The following is a 21,054-nucleotide window of genomic DNA, read 5'->3' on the forward strand; positions in this document are numbered from 1 at the left end:
TGGATATTGTTAGCAAATAACTTCCCTTGTTAGAAAACAAAAGCATCACATGACCCAATAAAGAAGTTTTAAATACAAAGAGTGAAATACTATAAGAGAAGGCTACCACATATATATCGGTTCTTCCAAATTGATCACTAGTTTCAAAACAATTCCATTCAAAATCCTGACAGCATATTAAGGACTCTGACAAGCTGATTCTCCACCTTATACGAAGTACAAAGGTCTAAGAGTAACCAGACTGAGATGGAGGAATCTGGCCTTCCAGAAATCACGACACACGACAAACTATGGAATTTGTGCAGGCAGAGCCAACCGACCAGTGGAAGCAAACGCAGAGCCCGTACAACAGAGCTGGGCGCTAGCTGAGATTTACGACACGGAGCACTGCGACTCTTTGGGGAAAAGGAGAAAACTATGCGTTAACTTGGACAGGGACAACTGTGTCTCTAAATAGGAAAAATATGAAAATGAACTATATCATGTCATATACAAAAATAAATTCTGAATGGAATAAAGATAAATATGAAAAGGGGAACCAGACAAATGCTTTTCAGCATGAAAAAAAACAAAAAACAAAAAACAGGAGAACATCTTTATCACCTTAAGGCAGGGAAGGGGTTCCTAAACCAGTGTGCTAACCGCGATACACATGTAAATCCAATATTATTAAAATCAGAAACTTCTCTTCATCCAAAAGACACCAGAGAGTGCAAACACATACTTCAAACTGGAAGAGAAGCTCTTTAACTTCTAATGGGGGCAAAAGACACAGACAAGCATTTCAAAGAATGCGAATCCTTGAAGAGCCAATAAAAAAATGTTTCGTTAATAATCAGGAAAAAGCAAGTTAAGATCACAGTGAGAGAGCATCTACCCCCTAGACGGGCAAAAAAATTAAGAGCTCATAATAAGACGAGACAATCCCAGGACTCGCTTGCTCTGTTCTGGCTCCAATGCCTAGAAAGCCCGTGACGCATTAAAATGAGACGTTAGTTTTGACATGTAGTATTATCATTGTTCAGTGCTTTGTATTTTAAATTTTCCATTCTGTTTTCTTCTCTGACCCATGAGTTATTTGGAAATGCATATTTCATTATCTAAACAAAATGGGACTTTTTAATTTTGTTATTAACTTCTGAGTTAATAGTACTATGGCTAAGGAACTTGACTCTGTATGATACAGAGCATCTGAAATTATATTAAATTAATAAAGTTATGGCTTCTTGTGGGATGAAAAAAATTATATTAATCTTGCATTAGGGGCCAGCACCTATCATTAATTGGTTTAAATATTCCTTTTTTTCTGTTCAAAAATAATGTATATTTCCTCATTTTAGGGCACGGAGTTCTCTCCATATGTGAATTCACCAAATCGGATTTTGTAAAAACTTTTCAGTTTAAACTACCAATAATTAAGAGCTATGTTTTAACTCTTCCACTAGAACGGAACTGATCAATTCTGCTTTTAGTATGCAAATGTTTGCTTTCTATATTGATGCTATTTTATTAGGTGCACTAAACTTTTTGTCATTTTAGGGAACTTCTTGATCTCCAGTAATGTTTTTGTCTTAAAGTCTCATTTGTTAATCATTCAGCTACCACAGTGGTGTGATTGTGATTGTTTCTGGTTAGCCTTCTCCCTTTAACTTTTCCATTTTAGATATGTCTCTATATCTAGTTAAGACTTTGTTTTTAACACAATGGATCATCTATGTCTTTTAACTTGCGATTATACTTACATTTTATAGTGATTGATACATCTGAACTGATTTTTCCGTGTCACATTTCTTCTGCTGTGCTTTTTATTTGCCTTGCTTTTTCTATGTGTCATGCTTCTCCATTCTCCTTTCATGTCTCTTTGGGAAAGTTTTTTGGTTTTTAAGTTTCCCTTTCTAAGAGGCTGGAAGTTACATATTTTATTTCTAGTCATTTAGTAGCTACTCTTGAAATAGTACCACAAAGAAACACACACCCACACCCACCCACCCACCCACCCCACGTTTCAAGTTAAACATGTCTCTCCTAAAATAAACACAAGGATCTTTGAATACTTTAATTTCAAATCAATCTCTTTTGACCTACAATGTTATCCAGATTTTAGTTCTGACTTTCTAAAAACTTCCACAAATTAAACATCATTTTATACAGATAGTATACATTTAGATTTACTCTCATGGTCACCAATTCATATGCTCAGCAGAGCATTTTATCTCTCAGACCTTCCCCCTGGAATTATTTTCCTTCCTCCTTAAGCATGTATGTATGGGGTGTGGGTGTGGGTGTGTGTGTGTGTGTGTGTGTGTGTCCTTTAAGAAGGTCACAAAGTGAAGATCTGTTGGTTTCCAGCTTTTGTCTTGAGGGAAACATCTTCGTTTTGCCCTTGTTCTTAAAAAATGCCTTGCCATGTATACGATGTACAGATCGACAGTTGTTTTCCCTGCACTTTGACTATTTTACTCCAATGTTGCTATCAGTCTGATTGTCATTCCTTTGCAAGCTACCTATCTGTTCTCTCTGGCTGTTTTTAAAGGCTTCTCTTTGTCTTTGGTATTTTTTAGTTTAACTACAAAGTATGTAGAGACTTTTTAAAATTTTTATTTCACCTCCTTAATATGTATTCTGCTTCCTGCACATTCGTGTCTTTCATTAATTCTTCAAATTTCGCAGCCAGTATTCTTTCAAATATTGCTTCCATTCTCTCATTCTGGGACTTCAATCGCACATATGTTAGAGTCATTATTCTGTCATTTCCATCTATTTCTCTCTTGGCTTACATTCTCGGAAATTACTTGGGATCTATCATTCATTTCATTAATCGATCCATTGAGCTTTTAATTTCAACAATTTTATTGTTTATTTCTAATGTTTCATTTTGGTTCTTTTACAAATCTGTATAACCACGTCTGGGAGTCTTTGTTTCTTGCTATATTTTAGATTCCATCTTTTATTAATTTAAACATTTTATACACGATTGTTTTATATTTTGTATCTTGTCATTCCAATAGTTTAAGTCTTTAGGGGTTTGTTTCTACCAAATCTCATTCATAGTAGCTATTTCCTTGTGTTTTGTAACTCTTTTATTGTGAGCCTGTATTTTGTTGAATTTTATCTGTGGGAAGTGAGAGAGCCTAATCAGAAAAAGCTTTCAAAATGAATCTGCATTTGCTCTGACAAAGGGCAATACTGACCTTGATCCAATTTAGCATCCTTCTCAGAGGGCTCTTTCACATTGCTGTGGGCCAAAGCCTTAGTCTCCCACTAGTGCTATTATGGGCATTTGCCTTTAGGGCAACCTTGCCTTTTCCGTTAGCTTACAGCTAGCTCATTGCTCCTGTTCTAGCTGATTCTTCACTTTTGTAAGTGAGAATAGACCCTTAGAGAGCTCTCTTACTTTTTAGCAAACCGCTAATACATAAAATTATGTTTGCAAGTTTCCCTGTAGAAGACTTTCAAATAACTTACATATTTTACATACTGTCCCCTCGAGGAGGTGGAACCTAACTCCCCACTCCTTAAGTGTGTCCTGTGCAGTGACTTCTTTCCAAAGAGTACAGTAGGATAAAGGGGAAGAAAGGGGTACCTTTACAGTGAAGAAACCTGACAAATACTACCTAAACCAGGTGATCAAAGTAAGTCAGATTGCTAAGATACCTTTGATATGATGTGATGAGACTAGCGCTTTTTCTCTGTGTCCTTCTTCCTAGGAAACTAACCCAACTAATCATGAACAAAACATCAGACAAACCCATGCTGAGGGACAGTCTACAAAACACCTGATCAGTACTCCTCAAACCTATTAAGACCAAAGTAGCCTAGAGAGACATGATGACCAAATGTAACATGGAGTTTTGAATGGGATCCTGGGACAGAAAAGACATTAGGCAAAAATCAGAGAAATCTACAGACAAAGTATGGACCCTACTAATGTGAGATGGTAACTGGGCGCTGGGTACATGAGAACTCTATATTCTCTCGACTTTTCTGTAAATCTAAAGCTATTGCACAATTAAAAGTTTATTTTTAAGAATTGTGTGTTGCAATTTGCCAGATGTGTTCTATTTTTGATGGATGGATCCTGCAAAATGGCTAGTCTGTCATATCACCAGAAGCAGAAGGCGCCCCGCTCACCTTCTGCCCAGCACAATCATGCTCCTTCCCAGAACCAGGCTCTGCTGAAACTCCTCGGGCTAATTTTCTCTTCCCTTAGCTTCCGAGACGTCACTTCATTCTGATCCACGCCTCTACCCAAGACACCTTTGCTTCTGCTAACCCCTAAAACCCCGGCATTCTGATTGTTCCTAGTCTCTCCTCACTCACAACACTCTCCCTTGAAGTGCTCAGCGATTAAATACCAATACGCTTCAATCCCCGAGTCTACAGCTCTAGACCAGAGCTCCTTCCCGAACACAGCACAGTGGTTATGAACTTATTTGTCAGTGGACCTACGTTCAAAGCCCGACACCTACTTCCAGCTGCGCAACCCTTTCAAACATTGCTTTTCTCATCTATACAATGGGATAACAGCATATACTTATTGAAAGATGCTGTCCAAATCACATGACATAATACATGTAAAATTCCTTGACAGCATCAAACATATAACTGCCAACAGTATTACATTAGCCGATATTAAGATTGTAAGTAATCTAAATGGCTAATCATCTCCTTACTAAACAGCTCTTCTCAGATGCTCTCTAGACACTCCAACTCCATATGCTCAAACCTATTTCATCATTCATCTCTTCCTCCCAAATTCCGTCGCCCAAGGCAGAATCCATAGAATCCAACTTCCAAGCTTTCATCGACCTTCTCCCTCAACATCCAACTGATCAGCACGTTCTATCAAATTCTACTTTCTAAATAGAGAGCACCTTACTTTTTAGCTTCCCTAGTAATGCATTAGAATTAGAATTAAGCTTCTGCCTTCCTCACTACCACGATACTAGCTCGAACCTTGGTCATTTGGTTAAATTATCATAATGGCCTCTCGTAACATTTCCCTTAAACATGTTATTATTTTTAGTAATTGTAGTACCAGTTTCAGGTACTGTAGTTTACGGAGCTATTTTAAAGACCAAAATACAATACTTTCGTTGGCATAATACAAAAGCAGCTTTGTTCATCGTTCTTGGTTATCTTTCTCTCTTCCCTTCCTGCTCACCAGTCCCCAAGCCCCCTTTCACCGCAAACTCCTTGCCCCGTTTACTACTATTTGCTGCCCGGCTCAGGAAGCCCCTGCCTCGCTCCCCTCTACCCTCGTCGCCTCCCACTTACAGTGTTAAGTCTGCACCTAAGGGAGAAAAAAAAAACCTGTAATAAAGGCTCTCTCTGGGGGGTGGGGAGAAAAGATCTAGACCTCCATTAGGGAAACCTTCCCTAAGTTAGACAAGAAGAAAGTCAAAACTTCAGCAATTTTGAACTACTGAACAGAGATGGCTCTGAAAGCACTGGTCGGAGAAGTTAAAATATGGCAAGAAGATACTGAAGTCCAACCCGACCAGCTGCATCACGCGTGACAGTTACGAGGGTGACTCAGGCGAAAACACTGAAGTCAGAAAGCGGCGAAGCCAGGAGCGGCTGGTTTACATCAGAATGCCAATCTATGTTCAATGTCTATGTTTATAAATTCATATTCTGCTTCATGTTTTAGAACGATTATAATTTTTAAAATATGAAATATATTCTCATAATTGACCTTGTCGATTGGATTTCGGTTTTTTAATTCTAAAGCTTTCAACAAAACCCGAAATTATACTAATATCAGTATTACGAAAAATCAGCGTGGTCCAGGGTTACAATCATTGCTGTGTAGTTATTAACTTTAATTCCTACACACAGTTACTTTCTTTCTAACATACTTTTCCCTCCTTATGCCTTAAAACCCACGCCAGCTGTTCCTCCTCGCCGTCTTTTCCACCCTCGCTTGGCCGTGCACACCTCTGCTTGTCATTTCCTCCTTCTGGTTCTTTCGCACCTTTGTTTATTTGGGATGCCTTCCTTGGCCTGCTTCACATTTTCTGAACAACTGTTTGCTCCACGAAGCCTTTCTCACTACATGCAAATATAAATTGGTTCTCTGTTCTTTAATTGGGGGTTTCCTAGAAAAACTTCCATAGTGAAGCTCCTCAAAGCATGTTCCTTGCAATACTGATCAACTGAGATAACTAGAAAAGAAACAGATTCCACAGGGCCAAGCAAGTCTGGAAAACGCTGACTATCCTATCTACCACCCAGCCTGGAAATTCACGAAGCATTTTATTAACGGTACTAAGTCCAGCAGCACAAAATGAGGTTTAAGTCTAATTTGGTAGCTCCTAAACTACACATCACCACTTTCGGAGACATGCTATTGTACAAAGTACACGGTCACCGTTTATTTTTATTCATTGCTATGTTTTACTTTCTCTGCACCTTATCCACGCTTGTCGGGTCACACATATGTGCCGCCCTCGTGGCGATCTGAGAAACCAGAGAGAATGGACACATATCCTTAACCTAAGCTGACACTGTGCACAGCATCTATGTTTATGGAAAACCTATAAATGGATTTCAAAAGCTCTTCACTCGTCTATGATCAGGTTTTTTAAGTCTTTTAAAACAAACTGAAATGGATCTTCCAAAGTGTGTCTTAATATGAAACTTTCTTTTTAAAAAAATCTTTAATTTAAATTTTAACAATTTAAATAAAAATGTGATTAATATTTGGCCATTATTACTCCAACTTCGATTTTTTTGAAACCTTTCTTTTTGATATTCATTTAAAAAACCCAGCAATACTAAAGATATTGCTGTACCTTTGAAATCCCTTGAGATGCACTTCTCATTAGCATAACTATAAAAACATATAAAACATTATTAAATTCTATGGATTTCTAGAACTGCGAGATGTTGCTATATGAATAGGAACTTAAAATACACAAAACAGGTAAACAGTTTTCAAATTAATATATTCTCCCGGCATTCATTAGTATTAATAAGAAAGGCTAAAAAATTCATGTTCATTCCTTTGGATTATTAACCTTAAAACTTCTACTACAGTATGCAGGATTAATTGGAATAATTTACAACTTAAGTAGACAGGCCTGCTTGAAACACGATATAACAAAATGTATACATACCTTAACTGCGTTTAAAAATGACAAGTTACCATTTGCTGAGCTTTCTAAATAATAGGTAGTGAGCAAAGCACTTCATGGGAATCATCTTTTTTAAATATCACCAGCAATCAAATAAGGTGGGCTGTACTACTATCGCCCCCCACTTAAAGGCTTTGCTAGGTTAAGCAGCAACTATGCTGCCTACTGAAGTCCAAAGTCCGCGTCCTTTGCCAGTCAACCACTACACGATACTGCATATCCCCCCTATGCAGGTAAAATCCAACGAAACTGTGCAACTTTCATAGCAGCGATTCTCGAAGTGTGGTCTGGGATCAGATTTAAGAAAGAGACAATAATTACGCACTTTCTATGTTTTATACCGTCTTCAAGGTGCTGAGGATGTGGCGGTGGACGAAACGACCTCCCTGCTATCGGGAGGTTACATTCCAACTGGGGGCGATCTCATAACGAGAAAGGTGTGAAGAAAATAAAACAGGGCAATGTGCTACGGACAGGGAGAACAGGGGTGGACGCTCTGGCTAGGACGACAGGGCTCCACCTCTAAGAAGATGACACCTGAGCTAAGGCATGAAAGAAAAGGACAGTAAGGCAAAATCTTCACATAAAGTGGTAGTTTATAAAATACAGTTTTACACAGAGCAAGCACTCAAAGATTTCTACATTCGTCTTCTGAATTCTGTATCTTTGGATACAAAAACACACTATAAAAGAAATTTTAAATTAGTAGCTGATAGCTGGTCATGGGGATGAGGAGCATGGCAGAGGAATGCAGTTAGCGTTAATATGAAGGCTAGGTGGAGGGCAGGGGAGGGAGGGGGCAATTGGGGGGATCGTTTTATGAACATCATAGATGTCTAACCAATGTGCTGTATACTCGAAACTAATTTAAATAATTTTTTTTAAAAAAAGAAATTGTAATAACTCAGGTAACACTAACTTCCTCCTGGTCACAGATCATCATTTTAAAATTCTGCATTATGCTACAACTGTAAAACTATCGTGATGGTAAGAGGAATACAAAACACCACTGGATCCGTTCTGGCCTTTTTAAAATCAAACGTGGTAAGTTATAATTCCTAATATTAAAGGATCCTGTTTACCTCTGACAGTGCAACTTTTACTAAAGGGTGATTAATAAACTCACTCTCACTCGCGGGCACCGCAGAACCATCCCGGGCAGGTAAGTGAAACTGCTCACCAGCGACTGAGGTGGAGGGAGGAAGAGAGACGAGGGGGAGATAAAAGCCACCACCAGAACGCGAGCCCAGCGTACCGCGCTTCATCTCTTTCATCAAAGAGCCTCTATTTCAGAGTTTCTAAGAGGAGAATAAAAAGAATGAGGTATTTTTTAAACCGTCTTTATCTTAGCCAGGAACACTTTAACGTTCCAAAGCACAGATGGAATTGTTGCCTTTTCCCAAAAGCACTAACTGGGTTCTACGACTTTCTCCACAAGACGTGCCTCCCTCTGGCGCTGTTTCGATCTGCGGGGACAGTGAAGTTTGAAAGCACTGCAAAACACCAACTACTTTTTGTTTCCTTGATGAGAAACTCAAGTCAGGCTGGTTTAGACAAGTGTTCAATTTCTGAGTAATTTTTACAAGGGTCTCTGAGTTTCTTCTACACATTAAAAAAGTCTCGTCTCATTATTTCTCAACTCAGGTAGTTGAAATTTTAATTGCAATAAGTATACATTATAATTAATGTAGTTCCATGTTTTGTTACATTGTCAGGAAACGCGGAAAATACCTGCATCTCTATGAACCGAGGACAACGGGAAGAAGGTGACCTAGGCATCCAAAGGGGAGGGGGAGGGCCGATCACGCGAAGATTTTACAGTTGGGAATTATGAGGGAGCCAACGCCTACCTAATCCAGACGTGCCATTAAGCCGAAACCAAGAGGAGAAACATGCAAAAGACTGAAACAGATTTATTACTTCTTTAGGGACCTGAGAGAGTTCACCTTGAACCTCAAAAAGAACACATCAGACCAAGTAAGCGGAAAGGGGCATCTAAAATATCGGAATGGCCCGAGCCTTCTTCTCGACCTCTTCTCTCCCTGATCACGCTGACTACACTTCTCCATCCTCCCCTAGTGCAGCCGTGCGCCGCGTAAGGACGTTCTGGTCAGTTCGGTCAGTGACAGCCCCAATATACAAAGGTGGTTCCACAAGATTAAAATGGAGCTGAAAACTTCCTATCGCCCAGGGCCATCGCCCGGATGCCCCATATCTTGGAAGCACCATGGACTTCTCGACTGCGGTGATGCTGGTGTGAACAAATCTCTTGCGCTGCCAGTTGTGCAGATGTGCAGCACACACAATCACGCCCAGTACATAACACCTGAAAATAACGATAAACGACCACGTTACCGGTTTACGTATTCACTATACTCTTGATTGTTATTTTAGAATGAACCCTCTACTTATTAAAAGAAAGTTTGCTGTAAACAGTATGTCATGTTACGCCTGCAGCAGCCTCGGACGTCTTGTCTTTCCACGTCTTGATAGCATCATTTTTTCTCTTGTGCCCGATTCCATCTCGTGTCGTTTTATCAATGTAGTGTCACCTATGTGACGGCGTTTATAAAGCCTCCAGCAGAGCAGTCACGTCCCAGCCATGTCACAGCCACTCGCCCCTCACTCGCGGACTCACCCCGAGCGACCTCCAGTCCCGCAGGTTCCCTTCATGGTAAGGAGTGTCGTTTTTTATCTTTTATACTGTATTTTTACTGAACCTTTTCTGTGTTTAGAAGTGCTTAGATACACAAATACTCACCACTGTTACAGCTGCCTGTCGTATTCAGTATTCAGTACAGAAACGTGCTGACAGGCTTGTCGCCAGGAGCCACCCTGCCCAGCCCCGCGTGTAGTGGGCTAGACCATCCCAGTGTGTAAGTGCACTCTGTGATGTTCATGTAACGACGGAATGACCTAACAAGGCATTTCTCAGAATGTGTCCCCGTTAAGAGGGGCCTCACTGTACATCTCTTCCAGGCTGGTGGCGCTAAGGACAACCTGCACACTGAACAGACACCTTGGGGTGCCCGTAGTGCAACTCTGGGAATGCAAGAAAACGAATGACTTGTACGCTTAGCGAGTGAAGTTTATATTTGTGAATTATATCTCAGTAAAGATTTTTTACGCGTAGACAATCCAAACCTAACGCAGTCAAAACTGAATTTTGATCTTCCTCCCCAACTCTATTCGCCTTACAGCCTTCCCCATATCAGTAACTGTCAACTCTTACTAATTATTCAGGCAAAAAAAAAAAAAAGTCATTTTTGATTATTCTCCCCCCTTACCCCACATTTAATCCATCTAGAAATCTGGTAGAATCTACCTTCAAAAGAGATCCAGAAGTTACCTCTTATCATTTCCACTGGCCACAATCTGGTCCAAGCCAGCAACACTCACCCCAGGATTATTAGCACAGCTGCCTAACTGGTGCCTGGGTTTCTGTAGCAACCAGAATGACCTTTTAAAAACACAAATCCATTCACACCACTCCTCTGCTCAAATGGCTCCTCTTCTCATTCAGAATAAAAGCCAAAGTCCTTACAATGCCTATAAAACTCTTTGCGACCTGCCCTCCCCTCCATTACCCACCATAATCTTAGTCCATCCCCTAAATCCTCACCCTAACTACCCCTTTCCAGCCATGAAAACTTTCTTGCTGTTCCTTAAGCTCACCTGGCACACTCTAACCTTGAGATCTTTACATTTTGCTGCTCTCTTTGTCTTGGAACATTCTCCTCTCATACTCTCATACCTATAATATTACTACCACCTCACCCCCCTGCTCAGATGTCACCTTCTCAGCGAGGCCTTCCCTTACCACCTGACTGAAAACTGCAAACTCCCACAGTGCTGTATCCGCTTCCCTGCTTTAGATTTCTCTACAGCACTTCTAACATTTTACCTCCTAATATAGTTAATATTTTACTCATTAACTTTATTTGTTGTCTGTCTCCCCTTACTAGAAGAAGCTCTGTGGGGGCAAAAAATCTCCATTTTTTTTCACCTGCTGTATCCCCAGTGCCTGGCACAGCAGGTAGTCGATAAATATTTGTTTAAAGAACTGGGAAACTAGAAACCTATAAGCATAATTCACCTTGAAACTCAGAAACTATATCTGGTCCACCTATTACTCATTTGTACCCATATGATATGCAATTTAAAATCTTTAGGCCTATGGTAGTACTGTTATACTCCATATGCGTAGCCTACATATTTCCTACAAAAGACAGATTACAAAGTAAACAATTAAAGGAATAGCTACATTTCAGAGGCCAAAGCTGCAGAAAATGGTCCTAGACCCTCAGATTTGTGGAGTAACAAATATGACAGCAGACTACCCTCCCCACTGACCAGTGTTGAAACCCAAACTTTTTGCCACCAAAAAAAACCCATTTATTATTTAATCTAAATGTACCTCACATTTAGAGATTTTTATCTGGTAGACAGCTTTAAATAACTAACATGTTCAACATAATCGAAAACATAATTAAATGCCTATCAGAACTTCGAATCCACACAAGATAATCAGTTTGGCCACAGAGGCAAAAACTAAAACAAACACAAACCACTAAGATTTAACATCTCAGCATTTTAATTACCCTCTATGCCCTAATCTGGAATAAATAAGATTATCAAAGGTTTTCTGCATTGCAGAAAATATTTTATGAATAGGAAAGGCTGTAGTTTAGTGGTTATGAGTGCGCACTCTGCATCGAGAAGGCCCCGGTGGAATCCTGGCTCCACCACTAATCACCTCTGCAACCACGGGCAAGTGGGTCAACCTCTCAGTGTCTCTGTCTTCTCACCTGCAAAATGGGGATAATACCTACTTTGAAGAGTTGTGAGGATTTACTGAATTAATATGAGCAAAATGCTTGGAACAGTGTCTGATACACTTCATAAATGGCAGCTATGAAATTATTATCATCTCTGTGGTCCAGCAAAAAATGACGAGGAGAAAATTCTGAGATGTTCTAAATTAAATTATGGGGCCAGAGAGTGAGAGAAAGAGACAGAACTGTTTGTCTGTGGCCAGCTGTGGGCGAACTAACAAAAGACTGCTCGCATTCTTTCTATGTTTGTTGGAATTTCGGATTAATTTCTAGGTGGCTATTTCCGCAGATTATTGCAGCCGGGCACCATCAAACTCCAGGAGCCTCCCCTTCTTGTTTACACGTGGGGTTTCCTGACCCTTGCCCACCACCAATCCGCAGCAGCGGACATTGCTTCTGCGGCTCTGCGCCTATCCCGGAGCTGGCCCCGCTTCGCTTTCTCCCACCCCACCCCTTTGCCTATATTTCAGTTTACACCTTTCTCCCCTTTCGCTACCTGATGTATGAAGACGCGTGCAAACTCCAGAGATGATGGACACGTTGTCTTTCCTACAAGCGGGTCGTTTAGATTCAGTGCCCCTAGACCCATCTTCTTTATTGGCTAGCAATGGCCTAACGAACACTTTCCTTTAAAAGACTTTCAGCTGTGAGAGTTAAATTTTTTTGGTTACCACCACCTTCATAGTCCAGCTATGGATCCTGAGACCCAAACTGAGACACCACTGCCATAGATCAAAAATGGTAATTACGCTTTGCAAATGGTCTGCAAAAAAATTAATCCTATACAAAGAGATTTTTTTTTAAGTCCATGTTTACATAATAGTCTCTCTTATGGAAAAAATAGCAGACTTTACTGAGATTTGCTTCAAATGGGGGAGAGGGGAAGGAAAGGGAACAGAATAAAAAAGATAGACCATTAAATTGATGACTACCAAAGTGGGGTGATCAGTAGAAGGAGGGGCATCATACTTTCTGAACCTTGTGCATATTTAAAGTTTGTACCAAAAACAGCTCAAGGGAAATCTTAATAGATTTTCTGCTCTACAAATGATTCTACTTTCCTATATTCTCCTTTTCTTCAAAAACTCACTTAAATCCTCATAGCACCTTCAATAAGACAAACCATTCAATGGTTAGAAACCAGACTACATGGAGGTATCATGAACACGGTATTTTCCATTTTGTCCTACCAGTTCTTCAGAGCACTCGCTAATTCACTAGAGAGAGGCAGGTCTAATTCATCTGCCCCGGACTGGGAATATAATTTCCAGCACTATACCCAAAACAAAGTTCAGGATCTTAAGACTCTCTCTTTCTGCATCATCATTGTTGACACAACAAATAATCCGATGTTCTCCATATGCCAAGAGGTATGCTAAAATACATGTTATCTTCTTAAATCTAGGCAATGATCCTGAGGGGTTATTATTTCTATTCACAGATCAGAAATTGGACCTCACAATTTAAGTACTTTGCATAGAGTCACCCAGTTGTTAGGTGATGGAATTAAGGTCTGAACCTAGGTCTAATTCTAAAGTCTGAATTTTTCTTTTCCATATTGACTCTCATTTTGTATTAAAAATGGGAAAAACAAATAAAGTATAGAAATGATAATCTGGTCAAACTGCATGCACGTCAAGTCCTATAAGAGCTATACCCTGAATCTGCTGACAACCATAACCATGATTTCTTTTGCTAAAATATAAATGTTTTTTTCTGATAAATTAAAACAATTTGAGTTCCTGATTAACTATTTCACAAAATTCTGTTGGTGAATATTTACTGATTGCTTACTGTGTGACAAACACTGTTCAGCTGCTTGAGGACAGAGCAGCAGAGAACACACAGCGCTGTCATCTACCTAGTGGGAGAGGATGACAAACGTGTGAACAAATAAATAAGCTAATTTTCTATACCGAAAATAAAGTGATGTGACAGAAAGCGACTGAAGAAACCGCTTGAAATACGGTCATTAGGGAAGGCCTTTCTGAGGAGGTAATATCTGAGCTTGGATCTAAACGATAAGGAGACAGGATTAGGAGGAGCCTGAGGTGGCAGGCAGGGCAGGTAGTGTAGGAACTTGTATGCCATCGTGAAAGAAGTGTGGATCTTAACCCTGTTGCAACGGGATATCCCTGGAGGATTTTAAAGCACAGGAATGCATCTGTGTATGCTACAGAAAGAGCTTTTAAAAATGATGGTAATGAGTGCTTCAGTCAAACAAATTAAAAGAAGTTTAAATAAAACCAGTAGAACTCATCCATGGAATTTATCTTCGGGAAGCCTACCTGCCTTCTCTAAATTTTGTCCTTTAAAGTGAACAAACATTTCTTATTAAACATTAAGAAACAAAGGACAAAATGAAAATATCTCTAGAAGAGCTAACATAGTTACTTAAATTCACACTAAGGTCTATGTAAAAATTACCGAACAGTGGACGCCAGAAAAAAAAAGGAAGAGAAGGAAAACTGGGACCAGAAAGATGGACAGAAAACCTGGGAAGAACAGAAACAGCTACTTCACAAACTTCCCTAAAGCTGACTTGGAAACTAAACTCAAACTAAAATAATTCTAACTGTAAAGAAATAAGAAATGAAATGAAAATGAAGCTCAATGCATAAACTATTTTTACTGTATCCATCACTACATCCTGGATATTTCTCTCAAAAGGCTTTACTTACAATGAGATAGATGCTGTTCATTTAATGTACAGCTGACCCTTGAACGAGTTTCAATTGTGTGGGTGGGTCCAGTGATGTGATTTTTTTTTTCAATATGTACAGTATTGTACTTTCTCTTGTGATTTTTAATAGCATTTTCTTTTCTCTAGGTCACTTTATTGTAAGAACACAATCTATAATACACTTAACATACAATATGTGTGTTAAGAGACTGTTTATGTTATAGGTAAGGCTCCCAGTCAATAGGAGGCTATTAATAGTTAAGTTTTGGGGGAGTTGAAGACAGACACAGATTTTTGACTGCTCAGGGGTTGGCATCCCTAAACCCTCCCTGTATTGTTCAAGAGTCAAATGTAAATACAAATCAACTACAAATCACCCTTAACCATTTCAGAAAGTTAAGTTGCATTCCACTAGGAGAAAAAAATTCAGATTTTTACAAATTCGAAAGCCTTTAACTTTATAAACTATATATAATGCACTTCAAATGAATTATCGTTTTCCTAAAGCAATCATTTTTTTCCCTCTCAAGATATCAACAAGGAAAATAAACCCAAGCACAATATCAACAATAGCAGACAGAAAAATTCTGGCTACAGTATATCTCATTACTGCTGACTAGAAAAAAAATACTGTAATTGTCATTGGTAATCCCACAAGGCAGGGATGAGGACAAACTTATTCTTGCAAATGATGTAACTAACCATACAGTTAAAAGTTAAAGCACCAGAGCTCAAAGGCAGAAAATGTTAAATGCTTGAATAATTTAGTAAAAATGTCTTAAAACAGGAAGGACAATGTGTTTAAGGAAAATATGTCCTCAAGCTCACGTGAGCACTGCTCGCTACTACTGGTGAACCAAATACATTAAAGAATATATAATCTTATAAGCGTTTATTTTGCAAAGTTAAATGTGGCCAATGTTATCTGATATGGAAGAGTCAAATCCTAACTCCATCATTTTACTGTGTAACTTCAAGCAACTTACTTAACCTTTCTGAACCTTAGTTTCCCCATCTGTAAAATCAATAATTAAAAAAATCTACTTCTTAGAGTTATTTTAAGGTAAATGAGGAACATATATTGTAAATGACAATAAAGGGCTGGGCACATAGCACATACTTAACATGTAAGGGTCCTCAAAGACCCTGTTATCATATTTGATTTCTTATGTTCTAATTTTACCTCTCGGAAAGAAAGTAACTTTGATCTATTGGTAAAATAGGCAATTCCGTCTCGGTTCCAAATCTTTTCAGCATATAATACTTAAAGAGCCACAAAGCATCTCTTCCCACAACTTTATACAAATGGTTCGAAGCTTGAGGCCTATGATTTTACGACTTTTAACCAACTGTTCCCTAAAAGGTAAACACAAATCAAAACAGTACAGAGGCAAAGGCAGAACTGAAATAAGAATAACTGGAGATGGGTATTACAGGTGACAAGCCATGGACAAGAAGCAATGAAAGACCTAAAATCCAAATATTGATGGATTTTGGGTCAACCCTCTTCTCAGCAGGAAGGAGCATCAGCGACTTTCCAGACTTCCTCAAGAAAGATTTGAAATCTCTGGCAAATAATCCATGCTTCCTGACAGTTTACTAGACTTCCTCGCTGTAGTAAAGCAGCAAAGTGGGAAAACTCCCCAATGAAGACCAAAAAAAAAAAGTAGTAACGGAGGGGGTGGCGGAGTACTATACAATCAAAAAGCACATTTTTGATTTCTTGTTTTACCTATGAAACCAAACTCAGTTCCTTAAAAAAGTATTCCAAGTGCTTAAAAAGTAGCCGGATATATACATTTTTCATTTTAAAGTAGTATTGATAATATCGACTACAGTTATTTCCGGTCAGTCTCAAGAAGCCTATATTTCATTGCAGCAAACACAGGTACAGGGAAACCTCCCAGGTAGGTGGTCGCCACGTTCAATGTGGAGCTCATGCTACTTAACATTCATCCAAATAGGGCCCTCCTTATCTACACATCGCAAGTTTTAGGTCCGTAGAAAATAGTGTGATCCAACGTATCCCAGTGAAATAGATGGATTTACTCCTGCTTAGCCCGGAGCTTGTCTATCATCAGGAAAACCAGAAATCATTAACACGTCAAGGCCTATATAAGAAACAAACGGACGAGACAATTTCCGTGAAGGTCCGGTTAATTCGACAGCACCTTACAAGGCTCAGAAATGATATAACGTGTAAACCTCGAAAGATCTGGGGGCCAACGGCCCAAGGTCACGCCAAGTCAGTGGCTAAAACATCCAAGAAATGAGGCTTCCTGCAATTGGGAAAAGCCTGGCTAGGAATGGAGTCCGGGTTTGGGAACACTCGGGTCAAAGCTTTAACGTGAACCACCCCAACCGAACGCAGCGGCTCCAGGGGAAAACCCCGAGCGATCCGGGCAGTATTTCCTCCCATTCCCCCCAGCTTTCCCTTCCCCTGGGCACCCCCAACACTCACATCTCCGGAGCCACTTCATCCAATGGTAGACGATAGTAGTGTGGTGTTTCTTGTTCTCTATACACCAAGACGACAGGCCTTGAATAGATTCCATGGTGTTAGTTACCGACTGGAATTTTCGATCCAACGAGGACTCCAGAGCCCCTGCCGAAGAGGCCGACGAGGAGGAGGCCTTACTGCTGCCTCCGCCGCCGCCGGCCGCCATCTTCCCGGTTTGCACAAGCGCTGCTGCTCCTCTGGCGGCGGCGGCGGCGGCGGCGGCGGCGGCGGCGACGGCGGCGGGAGCGGGCAAAACAATCACTGCGAGTGCGTGAAAGCCGGAGGTGGGGAGGGAGGCCAGGGGGTGGGGATGGTGCACGCGCTAGGCTCTTCTGGAGGTAGGACCGGCGGACCAGCTGCTGGGCGCGCTGGCGGCTCCTACACGCTGCAAGGAGGGGCTGCGGCTTGCGAAGGTTTATCAGAATTGTTCAGGGGGTTGTGTTTAAACCAGTCAGTAATCAGGGAAGAATTACGCAGACAACAGGTCCTGCAAAGCCTTTCAAAAACGCCTGGCCCCCAAACGAATGGTTTGATACTCTTCGGCTTCTCTACGCTAAGGCCCTTCCCCACTCCTATAAGGCCGGGCTTTAATATCTTAAATCTAATACTACCCGACTGCTGCCCCTTCGATTGCAGAAATCTTTTTCTCGCCTTTAGATCTTCTAGGACAGAAAAGGCCCAAGGATACCTAGTCAGGATTTTTTTTGCAACGCAATAGCAGCAAAGGGACAGCAACAGTATCGCGCACGCGCCGCTTGGCCCCGCCCCCCGCTTCCTTCTCAACCTAGAGAGCAGAGGGAGGCGTCATGGCGGGGCGATCCGACCAATCAAAGGAGAAGAACGGGAAGCGCGCGCAGGAGCCCGCAAGCTCCTAGCGCCGAGGAGGCGCTTCGACTAGTTGTGCGCCTGCGCGGCACATCAGCGTGTAGCGGGTCCGGAGGGGAGACGCGGAGGGGGGTCGAGGGAGTTGGTCAAACTAAGGAAGGTTGGGGGAGGGGCTCCGCCGCCGCCCCGCCCTTTGATGTCTCTCACTTGTGCCTACGCAGCTCACATAACAGGGCCGGCAAGCTACCACCGCTCAGCGGCCACTGTCACTGTCTGGCGGCTGCAGCCGCCGCCGCCGCCGCCAACTCCTCGGGACAGCGACGCACGACGCTGTGGCTGGCCGCCATCTTGCAGTGTCCCTGGCAGCTGCGCATGCGCCGGTTCCAGCGAGCCATTCACTACGCAGACTCCCAGACCAAACAATATTTTACACTCCCCTTGGACGATACCATTCATAGCTGCTTGAGTGTTTGGATTTTAGGAAGAGGAAGTAAACGAGGTGAAACGGAGACTTCCCCGTAAAATTTTCGAGACGAGGACAGGCTTAAGGGCATGATATGGTCTCACCTTTGCCACGATCTCACAATCGCATAATACAATATAATTTACAAGAGCTTTACGTATAATATTGATCAGCTCAACCTGGATTAACTGCTCTATTCCATCTGCCTCTGTAAATCCTCTGGGCAGATTCAGAGTCTTCTATGGCCTACTGAACATATGCAGTTATTATATTTCAATTATTTTTACGTCTCCCCAGTAGACTCAGGTTTCTTGAGGTAGGGAATCTGTTTTGTCAAGCTCATCTCTAGTAAGTCAACAAAAAAGCTGTTGAACGTGTTGAACCAAGTACTTGTCTAGAAGTTGGAAAGTAACAACAAAACGGACAAAAATTCCATTCCTCTGGGGCTTAGTGTCCGGAGACCATAAGCAAATATATATCAAGGAGTAATAAGTTGTATTAATAAGTATGAAGCGGGGTAGGGGAGAGAGAGGGTATGGTGTGGGTGATGCTGTATGGGCATGGGAATGGTGGTTTGTTGAATCGGGAAGGCTTTTGGAAGTGACACTTTATATCTTGTTAAAAACAAAAAAAATTAACTCCCATGGCTGAAAGTCTTTTTAAAAGAAAGGATTTATTAAGCAATTACTAGCGAAAAAAAAAGACCACCAATTTTGGGGCGTGAAGTCTAAACCATCAGTAACATGGCTAGGTAGGAAAGACACGTGTCCATTGTCCCCAGAGTTTTACAGGTGTTTTTATACATCAAGTAGGGAGGACAAAGATGCAAGCCAGTCTGAGTTTGCATTAGCTATAGCTGAGGGCATGGGCATAGCAGAGTCCGTAAAGCTCATATGTAAACGAGTAGTGGAGGCTCCTGGGGTTCAACATAGCCTGGCTATTCTCTTTTTAAGTAATCTGGAAATAGCCCCTTGGAAGTTAATTAATAATTCCAAAATACGCTAAGGAGTGTGAGCAGTCTTTTGCTGGTTTTGCATTGCGGTTGTTAACTGATTAACCCCTTTTTGTCTCTTCCGCCCTCTGGCCTGCTGTAATTTAATTAGGACATCTCAGAATTTTCTCCTTGTCAGGTCTGTTGAGAACAAAGTAACCAAGCAGATATCAAGAAGGGACAGAAGAACATGCTGGCAGAAGGAGCAAGTGCAGAGGCCCTAAAACAGGAATGTCTTGACATATTAGAGGAAGAACAAGGAGGCCAATGAGGCTGGAGAAGAGTAAGAGCGGGGACAAGTAGCGGAATATGAGGGCTGACAAGTGAAGGGAGTGACTTCACGTGGAGCCTTGCTTGCCGCTGTAAGGATATTAGTTAGATTTTAACTCTGAGAGGGAGGCTTTTTAAACAGAGTTTTAAGCAGAGAAGTTACATGGTGATCTTTTTAAATGATCACATTGGTCGCTACGTTGAAAATAGACTTCAGAACCACCAGTTGAGGAGGCTGGTGGAATAGGTCAGACGAGGAAATCTGTAGCACAAAAGATAATGAGAAGTGGTGTCAGAGCCTGGATATATTTTGAGGGGAGAGGCAGAAGGATTGCTCATGGATTTAAGGGGAGTATAAGAGAAACAGATGAGACAAGTATGACACCAGGGTTTTTGACCTGAGCAACTAGAACAGTGTTTCTCAAAGCAGTTTTTCCCCTTAGCATTGCCCCGGAGGATGGTTTTTACATACTTTCTCCTAATCCCCCAACCTCACTGAAATGTCAATGCTACAGATACACTGTGTGTCTGTTCCCATACCATTGTGTATCTGTTCTTTATACAAGAGTATGCAATGCAGTTAAGAATGACTAAAATCTTTTACATTAAAAGTTTTTAATGTTAATGCTATTAATATTTAACAACTTTATAACTGTTGGCTGAGTAAACTTTAATGTAATTTATTTACTTATATAAATTATAATTTATTGCATTACACATGCAAGTTATCAATGTATATAAACATATCATAATAGCACTGTAATCATTTTTTAAAAACCATTCAAAACTATCACCTTTCGACAACAAAAAACAAAAAATCCTGTTAAAAAATGGGCAGAGGACCTGAACAAACGTTTCTCCCTAGAAGACATACAAAGAGCCAACAGACATATGAAAAGTTGCTCAACCTCACTAGCTATTAGGAAAATGCAAATCAAAACCACAATGAGATGCCACCTCACACCTGTCAGAATAGCTGTCCTCAATAAACGGCTTGCAAAGGAGGTCCAAAGGAATAAACAGTGAAAGGAGAACCGGAGAATAATGTTCTGAAAGCTAAGTAATGAAAGGAGGGAGTAATTTGTTGTCGGGTGTTGCTGTGTAGGTTGTGTGAGACGTGGACTAACATAGCCACTGGCTGTGGGAGCAAGGTGATTGTTGAGGGTCTTGACCAGGGCTGTTCCCCGAAAATGAAGTGATCAGAGAGGGTTCTAGAGAGAATAGGGAAAGTGGAGATATACCGTATAGAAGACTCTTTCAAGAAATAAAATGGGAGCAGAAAAATGGAACTGAAGCTAGAAGAAAATATAGGATAAGAGGTCATTTTTTTTTCCAAGATGGGAAATAA

The 21,054-nt window shown here is 40.8% G+C and overlaps 1 protein-coding gene across 3 annotated transcripts in view; it reads right to left on the reverse strand.

Moving 5' to 3' along the window:
• RPRD2 (regulation of nuclear pre-mRNA domain containing 2) overlaps positions 1 to 18,246 on the reverse strand; it is a 64,048-nt gene extending 45,802 nt beyond the window's left edge. Inside the window, exon 1 of one of the 3 annotated variants that reach the window (XM_036234939.1) lies at positions 17,119 to 18,246. In XM_036234939.1, the coding sequence (XP_036090832.1) occupies positions 17,119 to 17,323 (205 nt within the window). In that variant the 5' untranslated portion in view covers positions 17,324 to 18,246. The remainder of the gene's footprint in view (positions 1 to 17,118) is intronic. The other 2 variants (XM_036234940.1, XM_016122758.2) reach the window with 2 other exon arrangements.
• Positions 18,247 to 21,054: the final 2,808 nt, after the last annotated feature.

This window comes from Rousettus aegyptiacus, unplaced genomic scaffold, assembly GCF_014176215.1.
Source record: "Rousettus aegyptiacus isolate mRouAeg1 unplaced genomic scaffold, mRouAeg1.p scaffold_m13_p_17, whole genome shotgun sequence".
Lineage (NCBI taxonomy): Eukaryota > Metazoa > Chordata > Mammalia > Chiroptera > Pteropodidae > Rousettus > Rousettus aegyptiacus.